This window comes from Phyllostomus discolor, chromosome 8 (genome assembly GCF_004126475.2).
Source record: "Phyllostomus discolor isolate MPI-MPIP mPhyDis1 chromosome 8, mPhyDis1.pri.v3, whole genome shotgun sequence".
NCBI lineage: Eukaryota > Metazoa > Chordata > Mammalia > Chiroptera > Phyllostomidae > Phyllostomus > Phyllostomus discolor.
Window position 1 is genome coordinate 15,448,927 of NC_040910.2, and position 17,505 is coordinate 15,466,431.

General features: G+C 42.5%; 1 protein-coding gene across 3 annotated transcripts in view; it reads right to left on the minus strand.

Annotated features, from left to right (window-relative positions):
- Positions 1-628: 628 nt before the first annotated feature.
- Positions 629-17,505, minus strand: part of TTC29 (tetratricopeptide repeat domain 29) — a 142,159-nt gene continuing 125,282 nt past the window's right edge. Inside the window, exons 12-13 of one of the 3 annotated variants that reach the window (XM_028521509.2) lie at positions 1,805-1,870; positions 629-1,201 (exon numbers count right to left, since the gene is read on the minus strand). In XM_028521509.2, coding sequence (XP_028377310.1) covers positions 1,167-1,201; positions 1,805-1,870 — 101 coding nt within the window. In that variant the 3' untranslated portion in view covers positions 629-1,166. The remainder of the gene's footprint in view (positions 1,202-1,804; positions 1,871-17,505) is intronic. The other 2 variants (XM_036031860.1, XM_036031861.1) reach the window with 2 other exon arrangements.

A 17,505-nucleotide genomic window follows, 5' to 3' on the forward strand; every position in this document is an offset into this window, starting at 1 on the left:
AGAGGCTGTCCACCAGTAAGTATACTTTCCACGTTACCTAAAGTGTGGGTGTACAAAGATATTTGCTTACTTAGGATCTGGGATGCATTTTTAAACCACTTTTAGAGAATCTTATTAGAGAGTATGAAAAACAGAAATGGTATAATATTGTAGCAGCTTTTAAAAGGAGACTCTGAAAGTGAAAGTAATTACAGTTCATTACGGAATGCCGTATTCCAGGCGCTGCCATTTAGATCCGAAAGGAATTAGAGACCACTGTAAACAGTTGCCCTTCCTCCGTGAGTGGTCCTTGCTGCATTATTTATGGAGGGACCTTTTATACATAAGTACTAGCATTTGATGCAATTGTGATTTGCATCTGTCATCATAAAACCTTGATTTTGTTATCAGGTTCACCAATAAAAATGACTCAAATTGAAATTTAAGGAGAAACCGCCAAAGAAAACTTTTGATTAAATCTATCGGACGGGATAGCAGGGTGGCCGCTCAGAGTATGATGTAAAACCTGGTTTCTGTTGACCTTACCGACGGGTTGATGTTTGACATACCTAATTTCCTGAAGTGTTTTCAAACAGGTGGACCTTTTGATTAAAAATATTCTCACGAAACTTCCCAAACATTTTTTTCAAGATTTTATTTATTTTTTGAGAGAGGGGAAGAGAGGGAGAAAGAGAGGGAGAGAAATGTCGATGCAAGAGAGAAACGCCAACGGGTTGCCTCTAACATGTGACCCAACCAGGGACCGAACCCGCAACCCAGGCGTGTACCCTGACCAGGAATCGAACCTGCAACCCTTCGCTTTGTGGGGTGAGGTCCAGCCAACTGAGCCACACCAGTCGGGGCTCCAAACATTTTTAAAGGAACTTAAAATTAAATTTAAAAAGACACTCGCGCCTTATTATTCTTGTGGAATAGTGGTTAAAAGGAAAAAATATATAGTTTATTTTATGGATAATTGTTACTATTAAAGCAGTTGGGACATATTTTATTTTCATGGAGTTAGATATTTTAGACAAAATGTGTAGTAGTGTATCGCAATACACAATCCAGTGAAAACACAGTCACAGTTTTATTATAACCCTAGCTGTATTATTTGTAACATACTCCTATACAAATAACTGAAGACGTGGGTGACATGATAAATTTCTTCTTGCTTTGTTGCTAAGTCAAAAGCTGGCTGAAGTCTCATTTGTTTGATTATCTGGAAATCAGAAATAAAATAAATTCTATAATTAAATTTTATATTGGGTTAGGAAGTAAAAGACACTTACTTTGAAAGATACTATTGTTTTCTGTAATTTTCAGACATAGCTTAAAAGATTAAAAATACTTAACCATCTGTGATGTAGAAAAGTGAATCTCTGATTTTTTAAAGCAGTGTTTCAGTGAAATGAGCCAGTCTGAGAAAGACAAGCAGCACCCGATTTCACTCATATGTGGAATGTAATGAACAGACTGAACTAATAAGCAAAATAGAGAGACCCAGAGAGCAAGCTGACAGCTCTGGGAGGGACGCGTTTAGGGTGGAGGGATCAAGCACAAGAGAAAAAAAAAAACAGAGCAAGAACCCACGGACACAAATGACAGTGGGGAGCCTGTGGGGGGTGGGAAGCGGGTGAGCGGAGGTGGAAGAGGGGATATAGGGACAAATGGTGATGAAAACATGAATAAATAAAATCAGTGTTTCCGTATTAGCTTATCAAGTGCTGGTTGAAATTATTCTTATTTTTTGAAGAATTCTATTATATTTCGTATCTTTACAATGTGGGTACTTAATAGAAACTTTTTACTTGATTTATCTTACCAAGTTCTTCTTCCAAATCCTCTGAGGTTTGATATAAACTTTCCAATGTGGCTCTTCTAGACTCTTCTAAAGAAAAAAAAAAGATGCATACATTTAATGGTTTATGACAAATACAACCCACAGTTATTTTGAGCTTGAACCTGGGAATCCCTTCTCAGGGATATCTACCCTCATCAACTGAATGACAAAGGGGTATGTCTCACCTGAGTCGCCAGGGCAGATAATACTGGCCAAAGATGGCTGCAACAATAGCCTCCACTCTCCATGCTCCCCAACAGTGTGACCTGGCCACTCCTCACCAAGGGGTAGAATCTAATTGCCCTCCTCTTGGTCTAGGCCTAGGACTCTTTTGCGATCAGCAGAATGTGGAGGAAGTGACTGCCTGCCTTCTGAGGCTGAGTCCAAAAAGGCTACGCAGCTTCCACTCAGTAAGTCCTCTTAGGACACTTACTGGGGCAGAGCCGGTCATTGTATAAGAAGTCCTCCCACCCTGAGGCTGTCATCCTGAACAGGCCATGCTGAGACACTCCAGGTGACAGTCCCAGCTGAGCCAAGCCTTCCAGCCACCTCACGGTGGCTCTAGTCTGGGGACGGAGCTGTCCTGGACTTCTCAAACCAGCCCCTCTCTTAGCTGAGTAACACCATTGGCTGACGTCAGTTTGCGTCTAGTCAAGCCATGCTTGAATATCTAACCCGCAGAATTCTTGTGAAATATCACATGCAACTAGAACAGCCACATTCTGGGGGTAACAAGATGACTTGATAAAGCAACGCTCAGGAGGAAACTCAGATGAGAGAGCAATCTAAAGTATCCAAATGGTGAAATAAGATATGGGAAGTTTATAGGTACTAATAGACATGCTAATTTGTTACTGGACTTTCAGCTCTGTCCCTCTATTCTTGACTTGAAGCCACTGGGACTGATCTACGAAGATGCTCTTTATCCTCGCTCCTGACAGGCCACCCTGTCCAGGCCCCCTTTCCTGGCTTGCATTCTGCTTTACCGAAGGCTTTGTGTCCTAATTCATCTACTCATTCCACCCACCACGGTTCCTGAACTACTTCTGCTGTATTCTCCCCCTGTTTTTGGAAATGCCCTTTGTTTTCTTGCTCTAACAGGCACCTGGCTGTCCTCTGAGGACACCGCCAGTCCAGAAGTCCTTTTTTTGTTTTTGTTTTTCTCCGTTTTTTGACCACTGGACCTGGAGAGAGGTAGGTGTCCTCCTCTATCGCTCTCTTTCTGGACGTTTGTCCGCCCTCCTTTTCCTAAAGCTCATCCTATCGGTTTACACCATCAAGCACTGCTGTGATCTACCATCACCTGGTGTCCTTCTCCCTCGATCTCAGCATTGGCTCGTTGGCACTCTACCACCACGTTCTCAGTTTAGCACGCAGAAAATCCTTCCTCAGTCCCTTGAGCTCCATCCCTCAGGTCTGGTCCTTCGCCCTAGCACAGTCATGAATTCCCGTGGTCATTCTTAGACTCAGTCATTACCAGTGACTGCAGGTCCCCCTCAGACTCAGTTTCCTGCATTTAACTACTTGACTGGTGGCTCTTATCCTTCTAGATCACTCCCTCTAATGCCCTAACCCCAGGAATTCTTCCTATCCTACCACCTTTGCACTGTTCCTCCCCATTTTGATGTCTTCTTTTCCTTCTTCATGCAATTTAAATGTCATGGTCATTCACTCTGATCTCCCGCTTTGTCACACTCACTTCCCAGAACTGTAACCCCAGTTAAAGGCAACTCTACCCATGCTTCTCATATACCATATAGCTCAATGTGGCCAGAAAAAAAATCATACAACAGGGCTTCACTTTAAATTCATGGCCATTAATGCTTTGAGGCGATCCTATTAAACATTCTTAGCCACTTCATTCTACTACTTCCCTAGATGTCTATTCAAATTTTTCTTCTATTTTCCAAACCTCCAACCCTCCACTCACATCATCATTCTCAGCTGATGATGTCTTTTCTCGTTTCAAGGAGGAAAGAAAAGACAAGCTCTGTGTCCAGAGTAGCTACCCGTGCTCTCTCTTCCTTATGCTCCCATGGAAGGCCAACCCCTCTACTTCCTCACTAGATCTCACCCTCTCCTGCCCACCACACAAGACATGGGTCCAGTGGTTCCTTCTGCCTCCTACATCAGTTTTTTCTCTCTACTAGATCCTTTTTCATCAGCATAGAAATATTTAGTTGAAGTCACAAGACTAAGGTCTGACCAATGAATGTGGGAAGAGGGATACATTCTGCTTCCGGGCCTGAGTGGTAGACATAGGGAGTTCATTTCACCAGAAACTTCCCCTTTCCTCACTCTTGAACATGGGGCTATTATATTATGACTCAGCTTTCACCATGTAGACAGTGATAATACCCTAACTTAGAGGTTTTCAACTGGGGGTAATTTTGCCCCACCAGGGACATTTGGGAATATCTGGAGACAGTTTTGGTTGTCTCACAAGTGGTAGGTGGAAGGGTTGCTGGCATCTGGTGGGAAGAGGCAGGGATGCTGCTAAACATCCAACAATGCCCATCACATCCATCCCCATTCTCCTCTCTCACAAAAAAATCACCCAGGTCAAAATCTCAATGGTGCAAGACTGAGAAACCCTCTCCTAGATGATGCTGGGCAACAAGATGGAAGGTCATGGCCCCCACATATCGATGGGGATACCCCATACATACAGATGGGTCACTTAAGAAGTAGAAAAGAAATACTCTTATATATTCTATAACTACTGTACTTTTGGGACTCTTGTAATGGAAGCTTAGCTGTTAGCTAAGTTAGCTCTAGTTAAGCTTAGCTTAACTAGAGTGTTCTGTCATTCCTTTTATGTAAAGAGCCAATGTGGGCTTCTCAGTTTAATATTTTTAATTGCATCACAACACATAGAAACCTGCTTGGTGCCTACTTTATACTATCTAATGTCTTACACTCAGCATTCTAGATATGGAAGGGTGTAACAGTATCTTTCAAGCTGGAGAAATTCTTCCTGGATTTCTTAAGTTTGAAATTATGCCTAGGTGCTCTCAAATAATTGTTTTAAACTCATTCCTCAGAGGTTGAGGAATAGCGGTTTTTATTGTTGAATAGTTTTCAAGTGGATTCTCTGGGAAGAATAGCTGTATCTGTAGCTATTTCTTTCAATTTTAGGCCACATCTTCTAGTTTAAATAGAAGACTTTGATGTTCTCTCTGTGGCAGGAAACCTTAGTGATGTTTAATTTACACAGAACACCTGAACTCATCATTCAAGTGTCCTGATACTTCTATTTGCAACAAGGAGAGCACCGCAGGGTCGTTTGCTCTGGGCTCTATAATCGCAAAAGCACCCATTTTGATTCCTCACCTAGGTTTTCTGCCATGAGTCTGACTGATGGTGTGATTTGAGATGTTTGATTGCTAGGACTTTGAGGAAGCTGGAAGATAAGGACAGTAGCAACGGGGACCAGGCCAGGACAAAGTTGAGAGTCTGACATTTGCTTATACCGTCTACATTTTGGTAGAAACAGGCACTTATGTGTTGCTAATAGTGAGGACTCTCAAATGGTAGATCCCTCAAAGCAGCGGCAAAAGGATCTCATTTATACCATCACTTAGCCCATACCGTACCAAAGAGCAATAGAATAAGTCAGTGAATGTGGAATTGCAATAAACCTACCACCCCACCCCTTTATTTAAAAATAATGGCACGTAACTTTCCAATAATATAGTATTATAAATAAATGAGATTTAAAAATGTTATCCATGGAGAAGTATGAATTGAAATGGAAGAGACACTGCCTGGTAGTTTTGTAACTGCAAAGGTGAATTTTTACAATTTTGTCATGCAAAGCATTTTTAGTGGCCTTATTCTAGAAAAAAAATAATAACTCACACATAAAGGTTGTGTCAGAGTTTATAGACTTAGACCCCTGGTAATGGATTCAACCTTTCCACAACAAATCAAAAGTATTGTATGCTCACATGAATATACAGTAGTCATTACCTTAAATTTAAAACTCACTATAAATAGCAAACACACAGAGCAGGATATGAAGGCTGTATTGTATCAGTGTGGTCTGCAGAGAATTTCTTCATATGGTGTTCGCCTCGTTGAAATATATGTCGCAGTTCAAAGCTAAAGGGATTACTCCTGAATAGTCATCACAGGGCTTGATTACGTTCGTATATCATATTTAGCCGGACCCTGCAGGCTATTATTCCATTAGCTATGCTGGTCCTGCTGTTGTCCAAAAGTTGATCACCCAATGTTTAAAAGACTCTGCTTTCTGTTCACCTTATCGAGGTGGCTCCGAAGGTTTTGTGAAAAATAAAACCAATTGTGTTTTAGGAAAATAATGAAGAATAAATACCATATATAAAAATGCTCCTATCCGGTGGGTGATTTTAGCATTACGCCATGAAGGAGTTATATTTGGCTTTATTATTTCTGCACATTTTACTTAAAGTCATAGATTCAATTTTAGTAGAAACAGTACTTTTTCCCTCACTGACAGTAGAGTCTTAGGAACTGATTTCTGAAACAAAAAGCCATCTCTCCCTCTCTTCCATGCATTCAAATCATATAAAATTGAAAGCACGGAAGTAAGCCCAGTGCATCAATATTAATACAATAGTACATCTACAATGGCCTAATTACAATATGGTTTTGTCAGGCAACTGTACTAAGGAGGAACGAGTTTTGTTTTGAGGAAATATGCATATAAACTGAAAATCTGCCATTCACACTTGATAATCAGAATATCACTTCAAATAAATAATATTATTTTCAAGTTGTTCTTTAGATAATGGTTATCTAGTTTCAGTCACTTAATCACAATAGTTAACATTTTGTAAGAAATGAGTTAAATACATAGTCTTACAATCCCTGAACTTCATTACCAATATAAAGTATAATTTGATGTTTGCTTTTTAACCCATGTTATTATAAATTAGCTATATATGAAGTAACAAAATAATAGTATATCTTTGAAAAAGATATTGACAGTTGTGGTTTCAGTATTTTAAACAGCCTGTACAAGACGGTTCGTAGCATCATATCACTCAGTGGGAGCAATGCTGGTCTTGAAGCCATCTCAACTGAATGGCTCGTTTCTGACCTCTGTTCCCAGAGTGGTGCTGGATTGGCGTAGGGGCTCCTGCCTTTCTTGGCACGCTCCTCCTTGTAACGGATGGTGTGGAGAATGGCTGGTCAGGGAGCGATGCAGCCGGTGATCCTGGGGCACGGCCAGACACTAATTTGGGCCTCATTAGCACTGTTCTTGAACTGACAACTTCGCAACAAGTTTTTATGCTTCCTGATATTTCTTGTAGTTGGTTGCCTTTGCCGTCCCGTCTGATACACATAGTAGAGAAGGGCTGGGTACAAGTCAAGAGGAAATGGAGGGCACCTTCAGCTGGGATCCCAAAGAGACTACCTGGGGACTACTGTGAGATGAGGACAGGGCTCAGGAACCCATGGGGATGCGAAAGCACCCAGCGACTTGCAATAGAGGGATGCCGTGCCATAACCTTATATCTGGGGCCAAAGGTAAAGCCAGAGAGGGTGGTGTTATTGGACCCTGTGTGAGAAACAGAGATTTGGAAAAGGGGCCACCTGGTAGAAGCTAGAAGCAGCGGTTGTCGAGTGTGACGCCTGCCAGAACCGAGCTGAAGTCAGCGGCAGAGAGATAATTCCCTGACCTCTTCACCCTCTTCACCTCTGATCTCCTGCTGGCGGCTCCCCTTAGGTAAACCAAACTGGGAAGCCAGAAGGCAATGAATCTGTGAGATGCATCTGAAGTCAGTGTCTTGAGACACAGGGCAAAGTGGGACAACGGATCATGTGTGTGTACGTGTGTGTGAGTGTGTGTGTGAAACAGCATATAACAGAGTTTGGAAAACACACAAACTCCATGTTCTTTTCATAAACAGGCTACTTTAGAACAAAGGATTATACAGGGTCTGGCAGAAGTAAGGCTTGCTTGAATGTGGTTGATAGGGTATGTGAGTGTCTCACAGGAGATGGACAGCAATTTGAACATTTCACCTAAAATGTCATATGGTGTGCGTGTGATATTGTTATGTTACAGAGTTACATGCTTATGATTTTGTAATACAAAATGGGCATTATTTGTATGGGACCCTGTACAGGCTATAATATTTTCAATGAATAATCTAGACATGCAAAAATTAATGTTTTTGCAAAACACTAATTTTCCAATATATGACGAGATTTCCAAACAGAAGACACTGTAGATATACAATACCCAGTCCAAATATTATAAGATGAGTAAACATGGACCTTGTCATCAGCAAAGTTCCTAGTAATTTCTAATTCCTGGAAATAGATCTTCCTTGAAAACCAAAACAATTCTCCCACCAGTACTACTAAAAGCTAGTTAGAAACGCAGACCAAGTAACTAGTCAGAATCTGCATTTTAAAAGGATCTCAGCATGATTCATTTGCTCATGAAAATTTGAGACTCACTGTTTTATATAACCTTAACTCTTGTACTAATTTAACAAAGTAGAAAAATAGCAGGTTCTGTAAAAGGTGAAGTAATAGTTGCTTATCTTTTGTTCAGTTGCAACAGAGCGTGAGTAGAAATTAAATGTTCCCATAGATTGAGAATGCAGTTTGTACGAGGGAATGCAATTTGGACTTTTTAATAAAAACCTCTCGACCACCCTACACTCCCGGTATTATTTTCCCTGTTGCACAGGACAGGAAACCAAAGTTTGGGGGATTAACTTGCTCCATATCACACCTACACAGCTGGAGATTCAAACCCAGGTTGCTGTGGATACACAGCTCATGCTTTTCTTTTAAAAAACAATTTTTAATGGAATCTATTGGGGTGACACTGGTCAGTAAAACCATATGGGTTTCCAGTGTACAACTCTATGACACATCACCTGCACGCTGCACCATTCACTCGCCACCCAAAGTCAAGTCTCTTACCGCCCCCAAGTCTTCCCTCTGCCCTCTTCCACCCCACCACCTGCTTTTCCCAACAACTGCTGCTGTCTATATCTTTGTGGGGTTTTTCCTTCTTAATCCCTTCACATTTCTCACCCGGCCCTCGAACCCCATTCCCCTCTGACAGCTGTCAGTCTGTTATCTATGATTCTGTTTCTACTTAGTTTGTTCGTTTTTGTTTTTATTTTGCTCACACATAAGTGAAATCATATGGTATTTGTCTTCTCTGCACCTGACTTATATACCCATCCTCACTGCAGTGACCAGAGAAAGGTGAGCAACGGGAAAGGCTCCTAGGCTACCGCATAGCGTTAGGCAAGGAGCAGTCCATTTACCGGACTTGGCAGAGCGCTGCTGTGGAAAGCCTACATAGTTCTCAATTGTTATTGGTCTATTCAGTTTCTTGTTTTCTGGAGACTGCTTCTGACGCAGCAGTTAGAAAAACTGCCACGCACCCCAGGGATGTCCCCGCAGGCCACGGCTCTGACACGTCGGCCAGGACAAATCCTGAGCCCGGACTAACCCTCACCCAGGGTTTGCCTCATGTGAGCTGTTGCGGCCTTTATTTCATTTTACTTTGACTCAACTCCTAACGGATTCCGCTTCATAAAGTCAGAAAAGGAGGGGAAGAAAGCAATGTATTCATGTTTTCACCGGAGCTCATTGCAGACATGAAATTTCTCTAAAAATGCAAATCATCCAGTGCAACACGAGTGCGGCTCAGGAGCTAAAGCTCTTAGAGGCAAGCGCTTTCCCAGGGCTAATGTTTTTATGCCAAGCGATTGAATAAATCGATCCATTTATTACAACATCTTCACTTGAGTTTTTCATCCCCAGATGAATGTGTGCAAGGGTACGAGAGGACTTTTCTTTATCACTAAGAAAATTGATTACGCTTGTTAATTTGGCTTTTAATCTTAGGTATGTCAAAATAAATGCCATAAACGAGTGTAGAATAAATCAATACAGATCTCTCCAATATCAGATTGATCAAGAAGGATTTAGTAAGACTCCGAGATGTGAAATGCGAATGTGCAAACTAAGCCCTTACTTATGTAATAGGACTCTAGACGCGCTCAGTGTCTGAAAGGAACTCTTTCGGAAAACAGAAATGGTGCACTTTTGTTGCATTACAGAAAAATCCCCAGAAGGCCTACCTATCCAAGGTATTTAATGTGAACATTCATTTTTAAAAGATTTCTTGTCTCTTGTCCAGCCATTCTTGTTAATTCAAGGTGCACCATATCACAGATTTTTTATATGCTACATAAAGCGAAAATTACACTTAACAAGTGTAAGGTTGGCCATAAAAAATAGATAAAACAACACTCTTAAAAGCCAAGATATCACCAGGAAAGGCTATCAGTCATTCCTGGAGAGAAAGTGAAGACAATGCGAAATAAAAATCATACACAAAGACTCCTAAAATGCTGCTCAGACCAGTGTTTTTGTAGCACCCGAGCAGCAAAACAATTGCTCAGTGCACACTTTTGATTGAACATATTTTTTATTTCACTTGTATAATAATGAATGAGACAGAGATTCATGCTACTCCGCTCCCAGAATGACGCGAATTTTAAGCTGCTTTTCCAGTAGTGGGCATAGTTTATGCTGAATGCATGCTGTGTCTCTCAACTGGTAACCCCTATTCATTTTTCATTCATCCAACAGATATTCATTGAGTACCCAGCAAGTGAAAAGTGTTTGTGAGGCAAGTTCTGGCGCACTGTTTGTAGCGGTGCTCACATTGGGTGGGTTCAGGAGTGCCTGGCAGAGGGGGGCGGTGGGGAGCTCCATCTCCAGTCATGCTATGATTCGTTGGACTAGTGCTTGGTCTTCAGAGAAGAAATGAGAGTTTCATGCACAATTGCTTAAAGTAACTAATTTAGGATAGACTAGTAAGGTGCACAGGGTTTCACAACAAATACCTCGACCCTATCAGGACACGTAAATGCATTTCAGTGCTTGGCTCAGCAAACTAAGACTGTTGGGTTTCCTGTGGCAGGACTCAGATTCTTCGACAGCTTGGTGGGCTGGTCACACATTTGAAAAGCAGAGAATCTCTGTGTCAGAGTCCGTCTCCCCAACACGCGCACATTGTGCACCTGGGCGTGTATTTTGACTTACAGATAAGTAGGGTCATTTTTGAAAACGTTTTTGTGGTTTGAATTTAAGTATATAATCACCACTTATTTATAGTCTGAAGTTTATAATCTTTTCTCTTTTCAAAAGTAATGTATTCCCCTGGCTGGCGTAGCTCAGTGGATTGAGCTCGGGCTGCGAATCAAAGTGTCGCAGGTTCGATCCCAGTCAGGGTACATGCCTGGGTTGCAGGCCATGATCCCCAGCAACCACACATTGATGTTTCTCTCTCTCTCTCTCTTTCTCCCTCTCTAAAAAATAAATAAAATCTTAAAAAAAGTAATGTATTCATCTCTGTATCTACAGTACCTTGCATAATGTCTTAGAGATGGTACATACTTAGTGTTTTCTGAATGAACATGGTTTGTAGCTTATGATTTACTTTAAAAAATGTGGCATCATAAAATATTGCTTGGCACATATGACCAATCAATGTCTGTTGAAATAAAGAATGAATATGTTTACTCTTAAAATTTTAGATGAGGGCACAAAAGATACATAATTAAGACAAAGCTATTGGATTAAAATGCTGGGTAACTTAAAAAAAAATTCTCCTGAAGATCTGTGGACAACCCTTTAGTGAGTGTATAAGAAATACTCAGTTCTTAAGAACTAGTTTTCCTCCTGAATATATTATTTTCTCATCTTATAAGTAGGAAAAAAACTAAACTTTTAGTTAAAACCTCTGTAGTGCTTCAGAGAAAAAAATGAGATTTAAGAAAAAAGTTTAAACTATAAAAGTTTAATTGAAAACTGAGAAACTTTTGTCTCCCAAATGGCTTTAATGTGAAATAATAAAAGTTCATAAATAGAAAATATATTTAAATATATGAATAATTTTTTTGGCTTTCATATAAAACATTTTTCAGCTTATATACTCATTAGGCAATTCCAGATAAAGTTCACTTAAGATGATTGATTGAAAAATAATTCTTGTAAGCCCTGGCTGGCATAGCTCAGTGGATTGAGTGCGGGCTGCGAACCAAAGCGTCGCAGGTTCAATTACCAGTCAGGGTACATGCCTGGGTTGCAGGCCATGACCCCCAGCAATCACACATTGATGTTTCTCTCTCTCTCTCTCTCTCTCTCTCTCTCTCCCTCCCTCCCTCTCTCTTTCTCTCTCTCCCTCCTTCCCTTCCCTCTCTAAAAAATAAATGAATAAAATCTTTAAAAAAAAGAAAGAAAAATAATTCTTGTAAATATAAAATTTGGGCTTTGAAAACTGTAACTTTGTATTTTTTTGAAGAACTAACAGCTAAATTACTAAAGTCTTATTTCCCAGTCCAACTGTGTAGCTATTGCTACGTGCACTGAAAACCAGCCAAGTTCATCTCACTGGGAGTTTTCCCTTGGCCCTCTCAACAACAGATGTTTTGACAGAATTACCTTACATGCCAATAACACTAGTGATTGACATTGTTGATCCTACAGAAAAAAGGGAGATTATTATGCACAATTGCTTCATATCATTTAAAACGGTTAAGTTTAAATAAATACTTATTTAATTTTTCCTTCCACTGTGAAGCTTTTGCTAGATTAGGCAATTCTCCTTTGCTCTTCACGGCAGGCACCGCACATCTTAACTTTAGAATGTACCAGATTGTGCTAGATGCCAAGTTCCTTCAACCCAGAAACCTCTGTAAGGATGGTGGTCATCATTCTGGAACCTAGTGGGTTCCAAAGCATTACCTCATCTAATTTGTGGGGATAACATTATTATCCCCTTATTACAGGCGAATAGGTAGAGGGCCAAGGAGTCCAAGTGACACAGGCGGTAAATGGCGGGGCCACAACCGGAACCTGGGCCTTCCGATCCCGGAGGTGGCGTTCTTCATCACTCTTCCTTTTGCTGAGTGAACCCCCACTCCATGGAGTCTCATTCCCCCACCTCCGTCTTTCCGAGCTCTGCTTAGGATAGCCCAGCCCTGTGTTTCCTATTTCCCTAGTGAAAAAAACATGTGTCTCAAATTTGTTTTGGAAAATGCCAAGAAATTAAGGGTATTGAGTCAATCTGCCTCTCTTTCCAGGGCTAGGAAGCCCAGGGAGGGTTGGGGGAGGGGAGAGCACATTCCGCAGAATGTAACTGGACACGTTGCCCTTGGCTGGTTGAAGTGGGGCTCCAGGTTATGACCAGGTGTGTACTTTGGGATGCTCGACTCTGCTATAAGAATTTATTTGTGGTACTTTTGGAACATGAGAAACTGTGGTGCTGGGGCTATTAAGAAACTCTAGAGGGTATGCATAAAGACTCTTATTCCTTCCTGCTTTTTTTTTACAGCTGGGATGGCACAGAAATCAGTTTGCACAGTAAATAAATCTAATAGTTAGAAATAAAAGAAATTCTTGAAAACACTGCAAAAATTTTGTTTGCACACATCGGTGTGAACTAACCTTCCTCCCCCCTCCCTTCTGTCCTTCCTTCTCACTCCCTCCCCTTTCCTTTCCTTTCCTCCCTCCCCTTACTTCTTCTTTTAAAACAAAATAGTGGATCTGAGTATTAGATTGAAGTAAAGGTTAGATTCGATTAGGCCACATATATAAAACACCTTTGAATATAATTTTCTTTCCAGAAAAGATTTTAATGGAAATACAAAGCAAAGAAAGATCATGGAAAACACAAAAAATAAATTTCTCAGATAAGATTCTTTTCCGCAGCAAAAGCATCAGCTAACTTCTCAGCCTGACGTCACGAGAGAAATCAGTCCTCGGGCCCGGGGCCTTCTATGCTTCGCCTACATCAGTCGGAGACCTTTGGCTGGAGCAGGAAAGGCCACGCGAGGCTCCAGGTCTCACGTGGAGCGTGTTCTCAGGAGCAGGGCTTTTTAAAAAGCAAACGTACAAGGAACTTGGAAACGCGTCACGGGCCTGACCGGGGTGGGAGAGTGCCACATAGTTAGCTCCACTCTGGCAGTCAGATTTCACCTGGGTATGTGTTTTCAACGTTCTGCCTTGGACGCTGTCTGTGGCGGCGCTCACAGATCACTGAACGTAGGCGCCTGGCCATGCTCTGCCCAACGTCCGGTCACGCTGGTTTCAAGCTCCAAACAGATATTGATTTCCATTTCAAACTCTAATGCCAAAATTAGCAGTGTCAGGTTGCATTAGAGGTGGACGGCTCGTGGAGTTCAAAGGCGAACACGCTGCGCACAGCCAGGCTGCGTTTTCCGGGCTATTTGGTTCTCCTCGTGTCCCACAGACAGCAGAGCGCTGACCACGGGCGCCCTTCAGTCTCGTGGCACCCGAGGAAATACGCACCCCTACTCCACTCACGTGTCTTCGCACATCATTTTCCTCCACGTCAGCTCGGGGGTGCATACATCCAGTTTGAGGATTATTAAAGATTGCTTTAATTTTCTTCTGCTGGGCATTTTGCTTATTTAGCTCTTAAAAAAACCCAAATTGGTATAGCAGCTTACATGGACAGAGCACTCCACCGACAGAGTCCCATCAAGGGGGGCAGGCAGCCCGGCCACTGAATTATGGCGTCGGTAGGGTGTGGCACCTTTTATGTCCAGGATTGACTGAACAGAAATAACCACAAACTGGGCTGCGGAGCGCTTCCCTCGCCTGGAGCAGTTCCTCAAAGGAGCAGACAGAACCCTGCAGCAGGGACACTCGGAACATTTGTTCACGGGGAGGAGCAAAGGCCCACAAACTCAAGACTTGATTTCTCAACAAGGAAGACAGGAGTCGCTTACTTATCGATGAGGAAGAGCACTGCCAGGATGCCTTTGGGGGCGGGGCAGGAAGGCAAGGAGCACTGCCACCCTCTGGAATCCATCTAGGTCTGTACAGACAATATCCCAATGTGTCTGGTGGTTGCTTATTCTCACTGTGAATGAAGAAGGTTTGGGTTTGATGTCTCCCATGTAGAGATGCGTGTTTGCACAGTGTGTGTATTGTGTGTATGTTGTGTGTGTGTGTTAGGGAGAGAGAGAGAGGAGGGCGGGGTGGGGGGTGAAGAGTGAATAGGTTATCAGCAGCAGAGAGGGAGCTTAGAGGTTCCTCAAACACAGATTTTCCGGGATTAAAGGAGATGCATCTGGTAAATGCCTGCAAGTTTCCCAAGCTGCCTTCTCCTACACGTTCCAGCCCCACAAAGGGTGCAGCACGGGTATTGAATCACTCCGTGAGCACAGTGGGGAGATGCAATAGGTGTCTCTGATAAGCAGGATGGGTGGTGGCCTCTCTTGTGTCCCCACAGGTGACGTGTATGTCCCTCTCCCCAGCTCTCAAAGTATGCTGTCATCTGCTTATTTGTCTGTACTGGAGCACTTCGATGGCTGGATGGTGTTTTATTTAGCTGATATTTCCAGGGCTTGGAGAATGTCTGGCTTATAAATTGTACTCAAGTAAAGGCTGATGAATTAACAGCTAGTCCGACTACCCTGTAGGGATGTGTATGTATTAGAGATGGACAGAGAGAACGGTCCCCTTACCCTATCATAATTCAGGAGTGAAAATCCGTAAAGTTAAAAGGAAGCTGGAAATGGATTCCTGGTCATTCTTCATCAATAGCACACTCCCCAGATTCGGAGAGTGAACCAGTGCTGAACACCAAGACCCAGAGGCCTGGAGTGGGTGTGGGACTATCCCCAGTTTTGATCAGGCACATGACATACTCATAGTAGGACTATCAGACAAAGGGCCGGAGAAAGTGGTAGGATTTGGTGGACTGCCTGGTAAGGCAGGAGTGGAGCAAGACCCTGGAGGAAAAGGGCAGACAGCACTCTGAATTGAGTGAGAGAAAGTAGAAGGAGTTCGTTCCTGGACGCAGCACGGGAAAAGGGAATGGTGGCAGGTGGGCCAAGATCCTCCAGTCCTGGAGCCGGGACCAGCCCACACTGTTGGGGGGCGGGGAGGCGGACACCTTCAGAGTGGTTAGTCGCGGCAGCGTTCCTTGTTCGTTGTTCACTCCCCAGTGAAGAAGAGTAGCTCTTCCTGTTTTTAAACAGAGTTCAGTTCATGTCTGAACTCTAGGTTGCAGTGCAGTTTTTAACTACAGTCATGCTTACTGCTCCACAGGTGGAAGCAGTCAACTACCGCTGACTGAAAGATCTTGGCACCTTTAGAAACCGCAGGTCTTCGCATACACGATGCGGTGCTCTCTGCCCACCCTGCCGGGACTCACGCTATGCTCACGTTTTCAATAATTTATGGAACAGCACAATCAAGAGTCAGGAGGGTGGGGGACAGAAAGACTCCTCAAGGTTTTGAAGTCTACTGTATAAGGTTTATCATTCAAGTGCTAATACAAAGATGGCGATAGGCTCTTAAAAGCATTTTTTCTCTTGCCTGCAGTGCTGGCCTCTGGCACTCACACTGAAAGAAAGGGCACTGTCACCTCGCAATGTTTTTTCCCCTTTTGTGCACAGAGTGCCACAACAGGGAAACCTATTTGCAAAGACATGCTTAGCTTCCTGCATTGCAGGTGGGAAGCACAGCCAGCTCACTCTGTCTGAACTCCCTGCTCAGTGACTGACGGTGAGAACGAAGCTCAGGCTCCTAGAGTGCGAGGAGTTTATACACTAGCCTTCAGCTTGTAGCTCCTCTGTACCAGCCCTAGGGGAGGATAGATTTTATAAATAAAATATTTGTGAACAGCAGTAGTCACAGCATTATTACAGACTTAAAAAAAAAAAGATATCAAAGGGCATGGTTACATGAAGGGAGCAACAAGTCAGTGTTTGCAGCTCCACACCGGCCAGGGCTACACCGCCACACAGGGCTTGTTAGTGGGCTCGGAACAGGATGGAGCGTTGTACCGAGTGTCAGAGACGTTAGAAACACCACAAGTTCCAAATACACTGGGAGCTGATTTTCCATAACTGGCTTAACGTTATGATGTTAGGTGGTTGTATTTGTGAAGAAATGGTGAGGGTTTTGGCTGAACCCTAACTACAAGAAATGAAAGTAGGCATGATTTCCTGTTTAGCCGGATCCTGCTGCAAGTATGCAACATAGAGACATGCAGGTTTAAAGCGTTTTCCATGTAATTTTAGTTTAAACAAAAGGACTGCCCCCAGGTGACCGTGATGTGTTGGTGGAGGTGAAAGAGTGTGATTCAAGAAGTGCCCCAATTCTGTAGGTTGGTCTGGTTTCTGCCTCCTTCCTTCCAGATGTGATGAAGATATAAATTTAAGGTTCTGCATCACAGGTCCAAATGGAGCTCAAAGGATGACCCAGAACCAAGTCCAGACTATTCCAGAAACTCATTTAGGAGCTTCAACTCAAAAAGACTTTTGGTCTTCTTAAAAAAAATACATCTCCTGACTCAACATGTCACAGTTTACTGAAATTCCACGCTCACGTTTAAACAGAATCAGACCCTATGATTTTCTTCAGCAAAGTCCTTAGCCAGGTGCAGATGTCTACCTATTATGCTCATGTTTTAGAAATCTTATTAAGTAGATATTATACCTATGAAGTTTAAAATGATACATACATCCTATAGGTCGCATTAGGAAAACAGAATAAAATTGGGTATCTGAAGTCTAATGATTTTGCCCCAGAAGTATTGTCAGTAGACTATCAAAGTTTGAACTGTTTAAAGAGGAGTTCAGGAGAGTAAAGGGATAGATCCTAATAGGCAA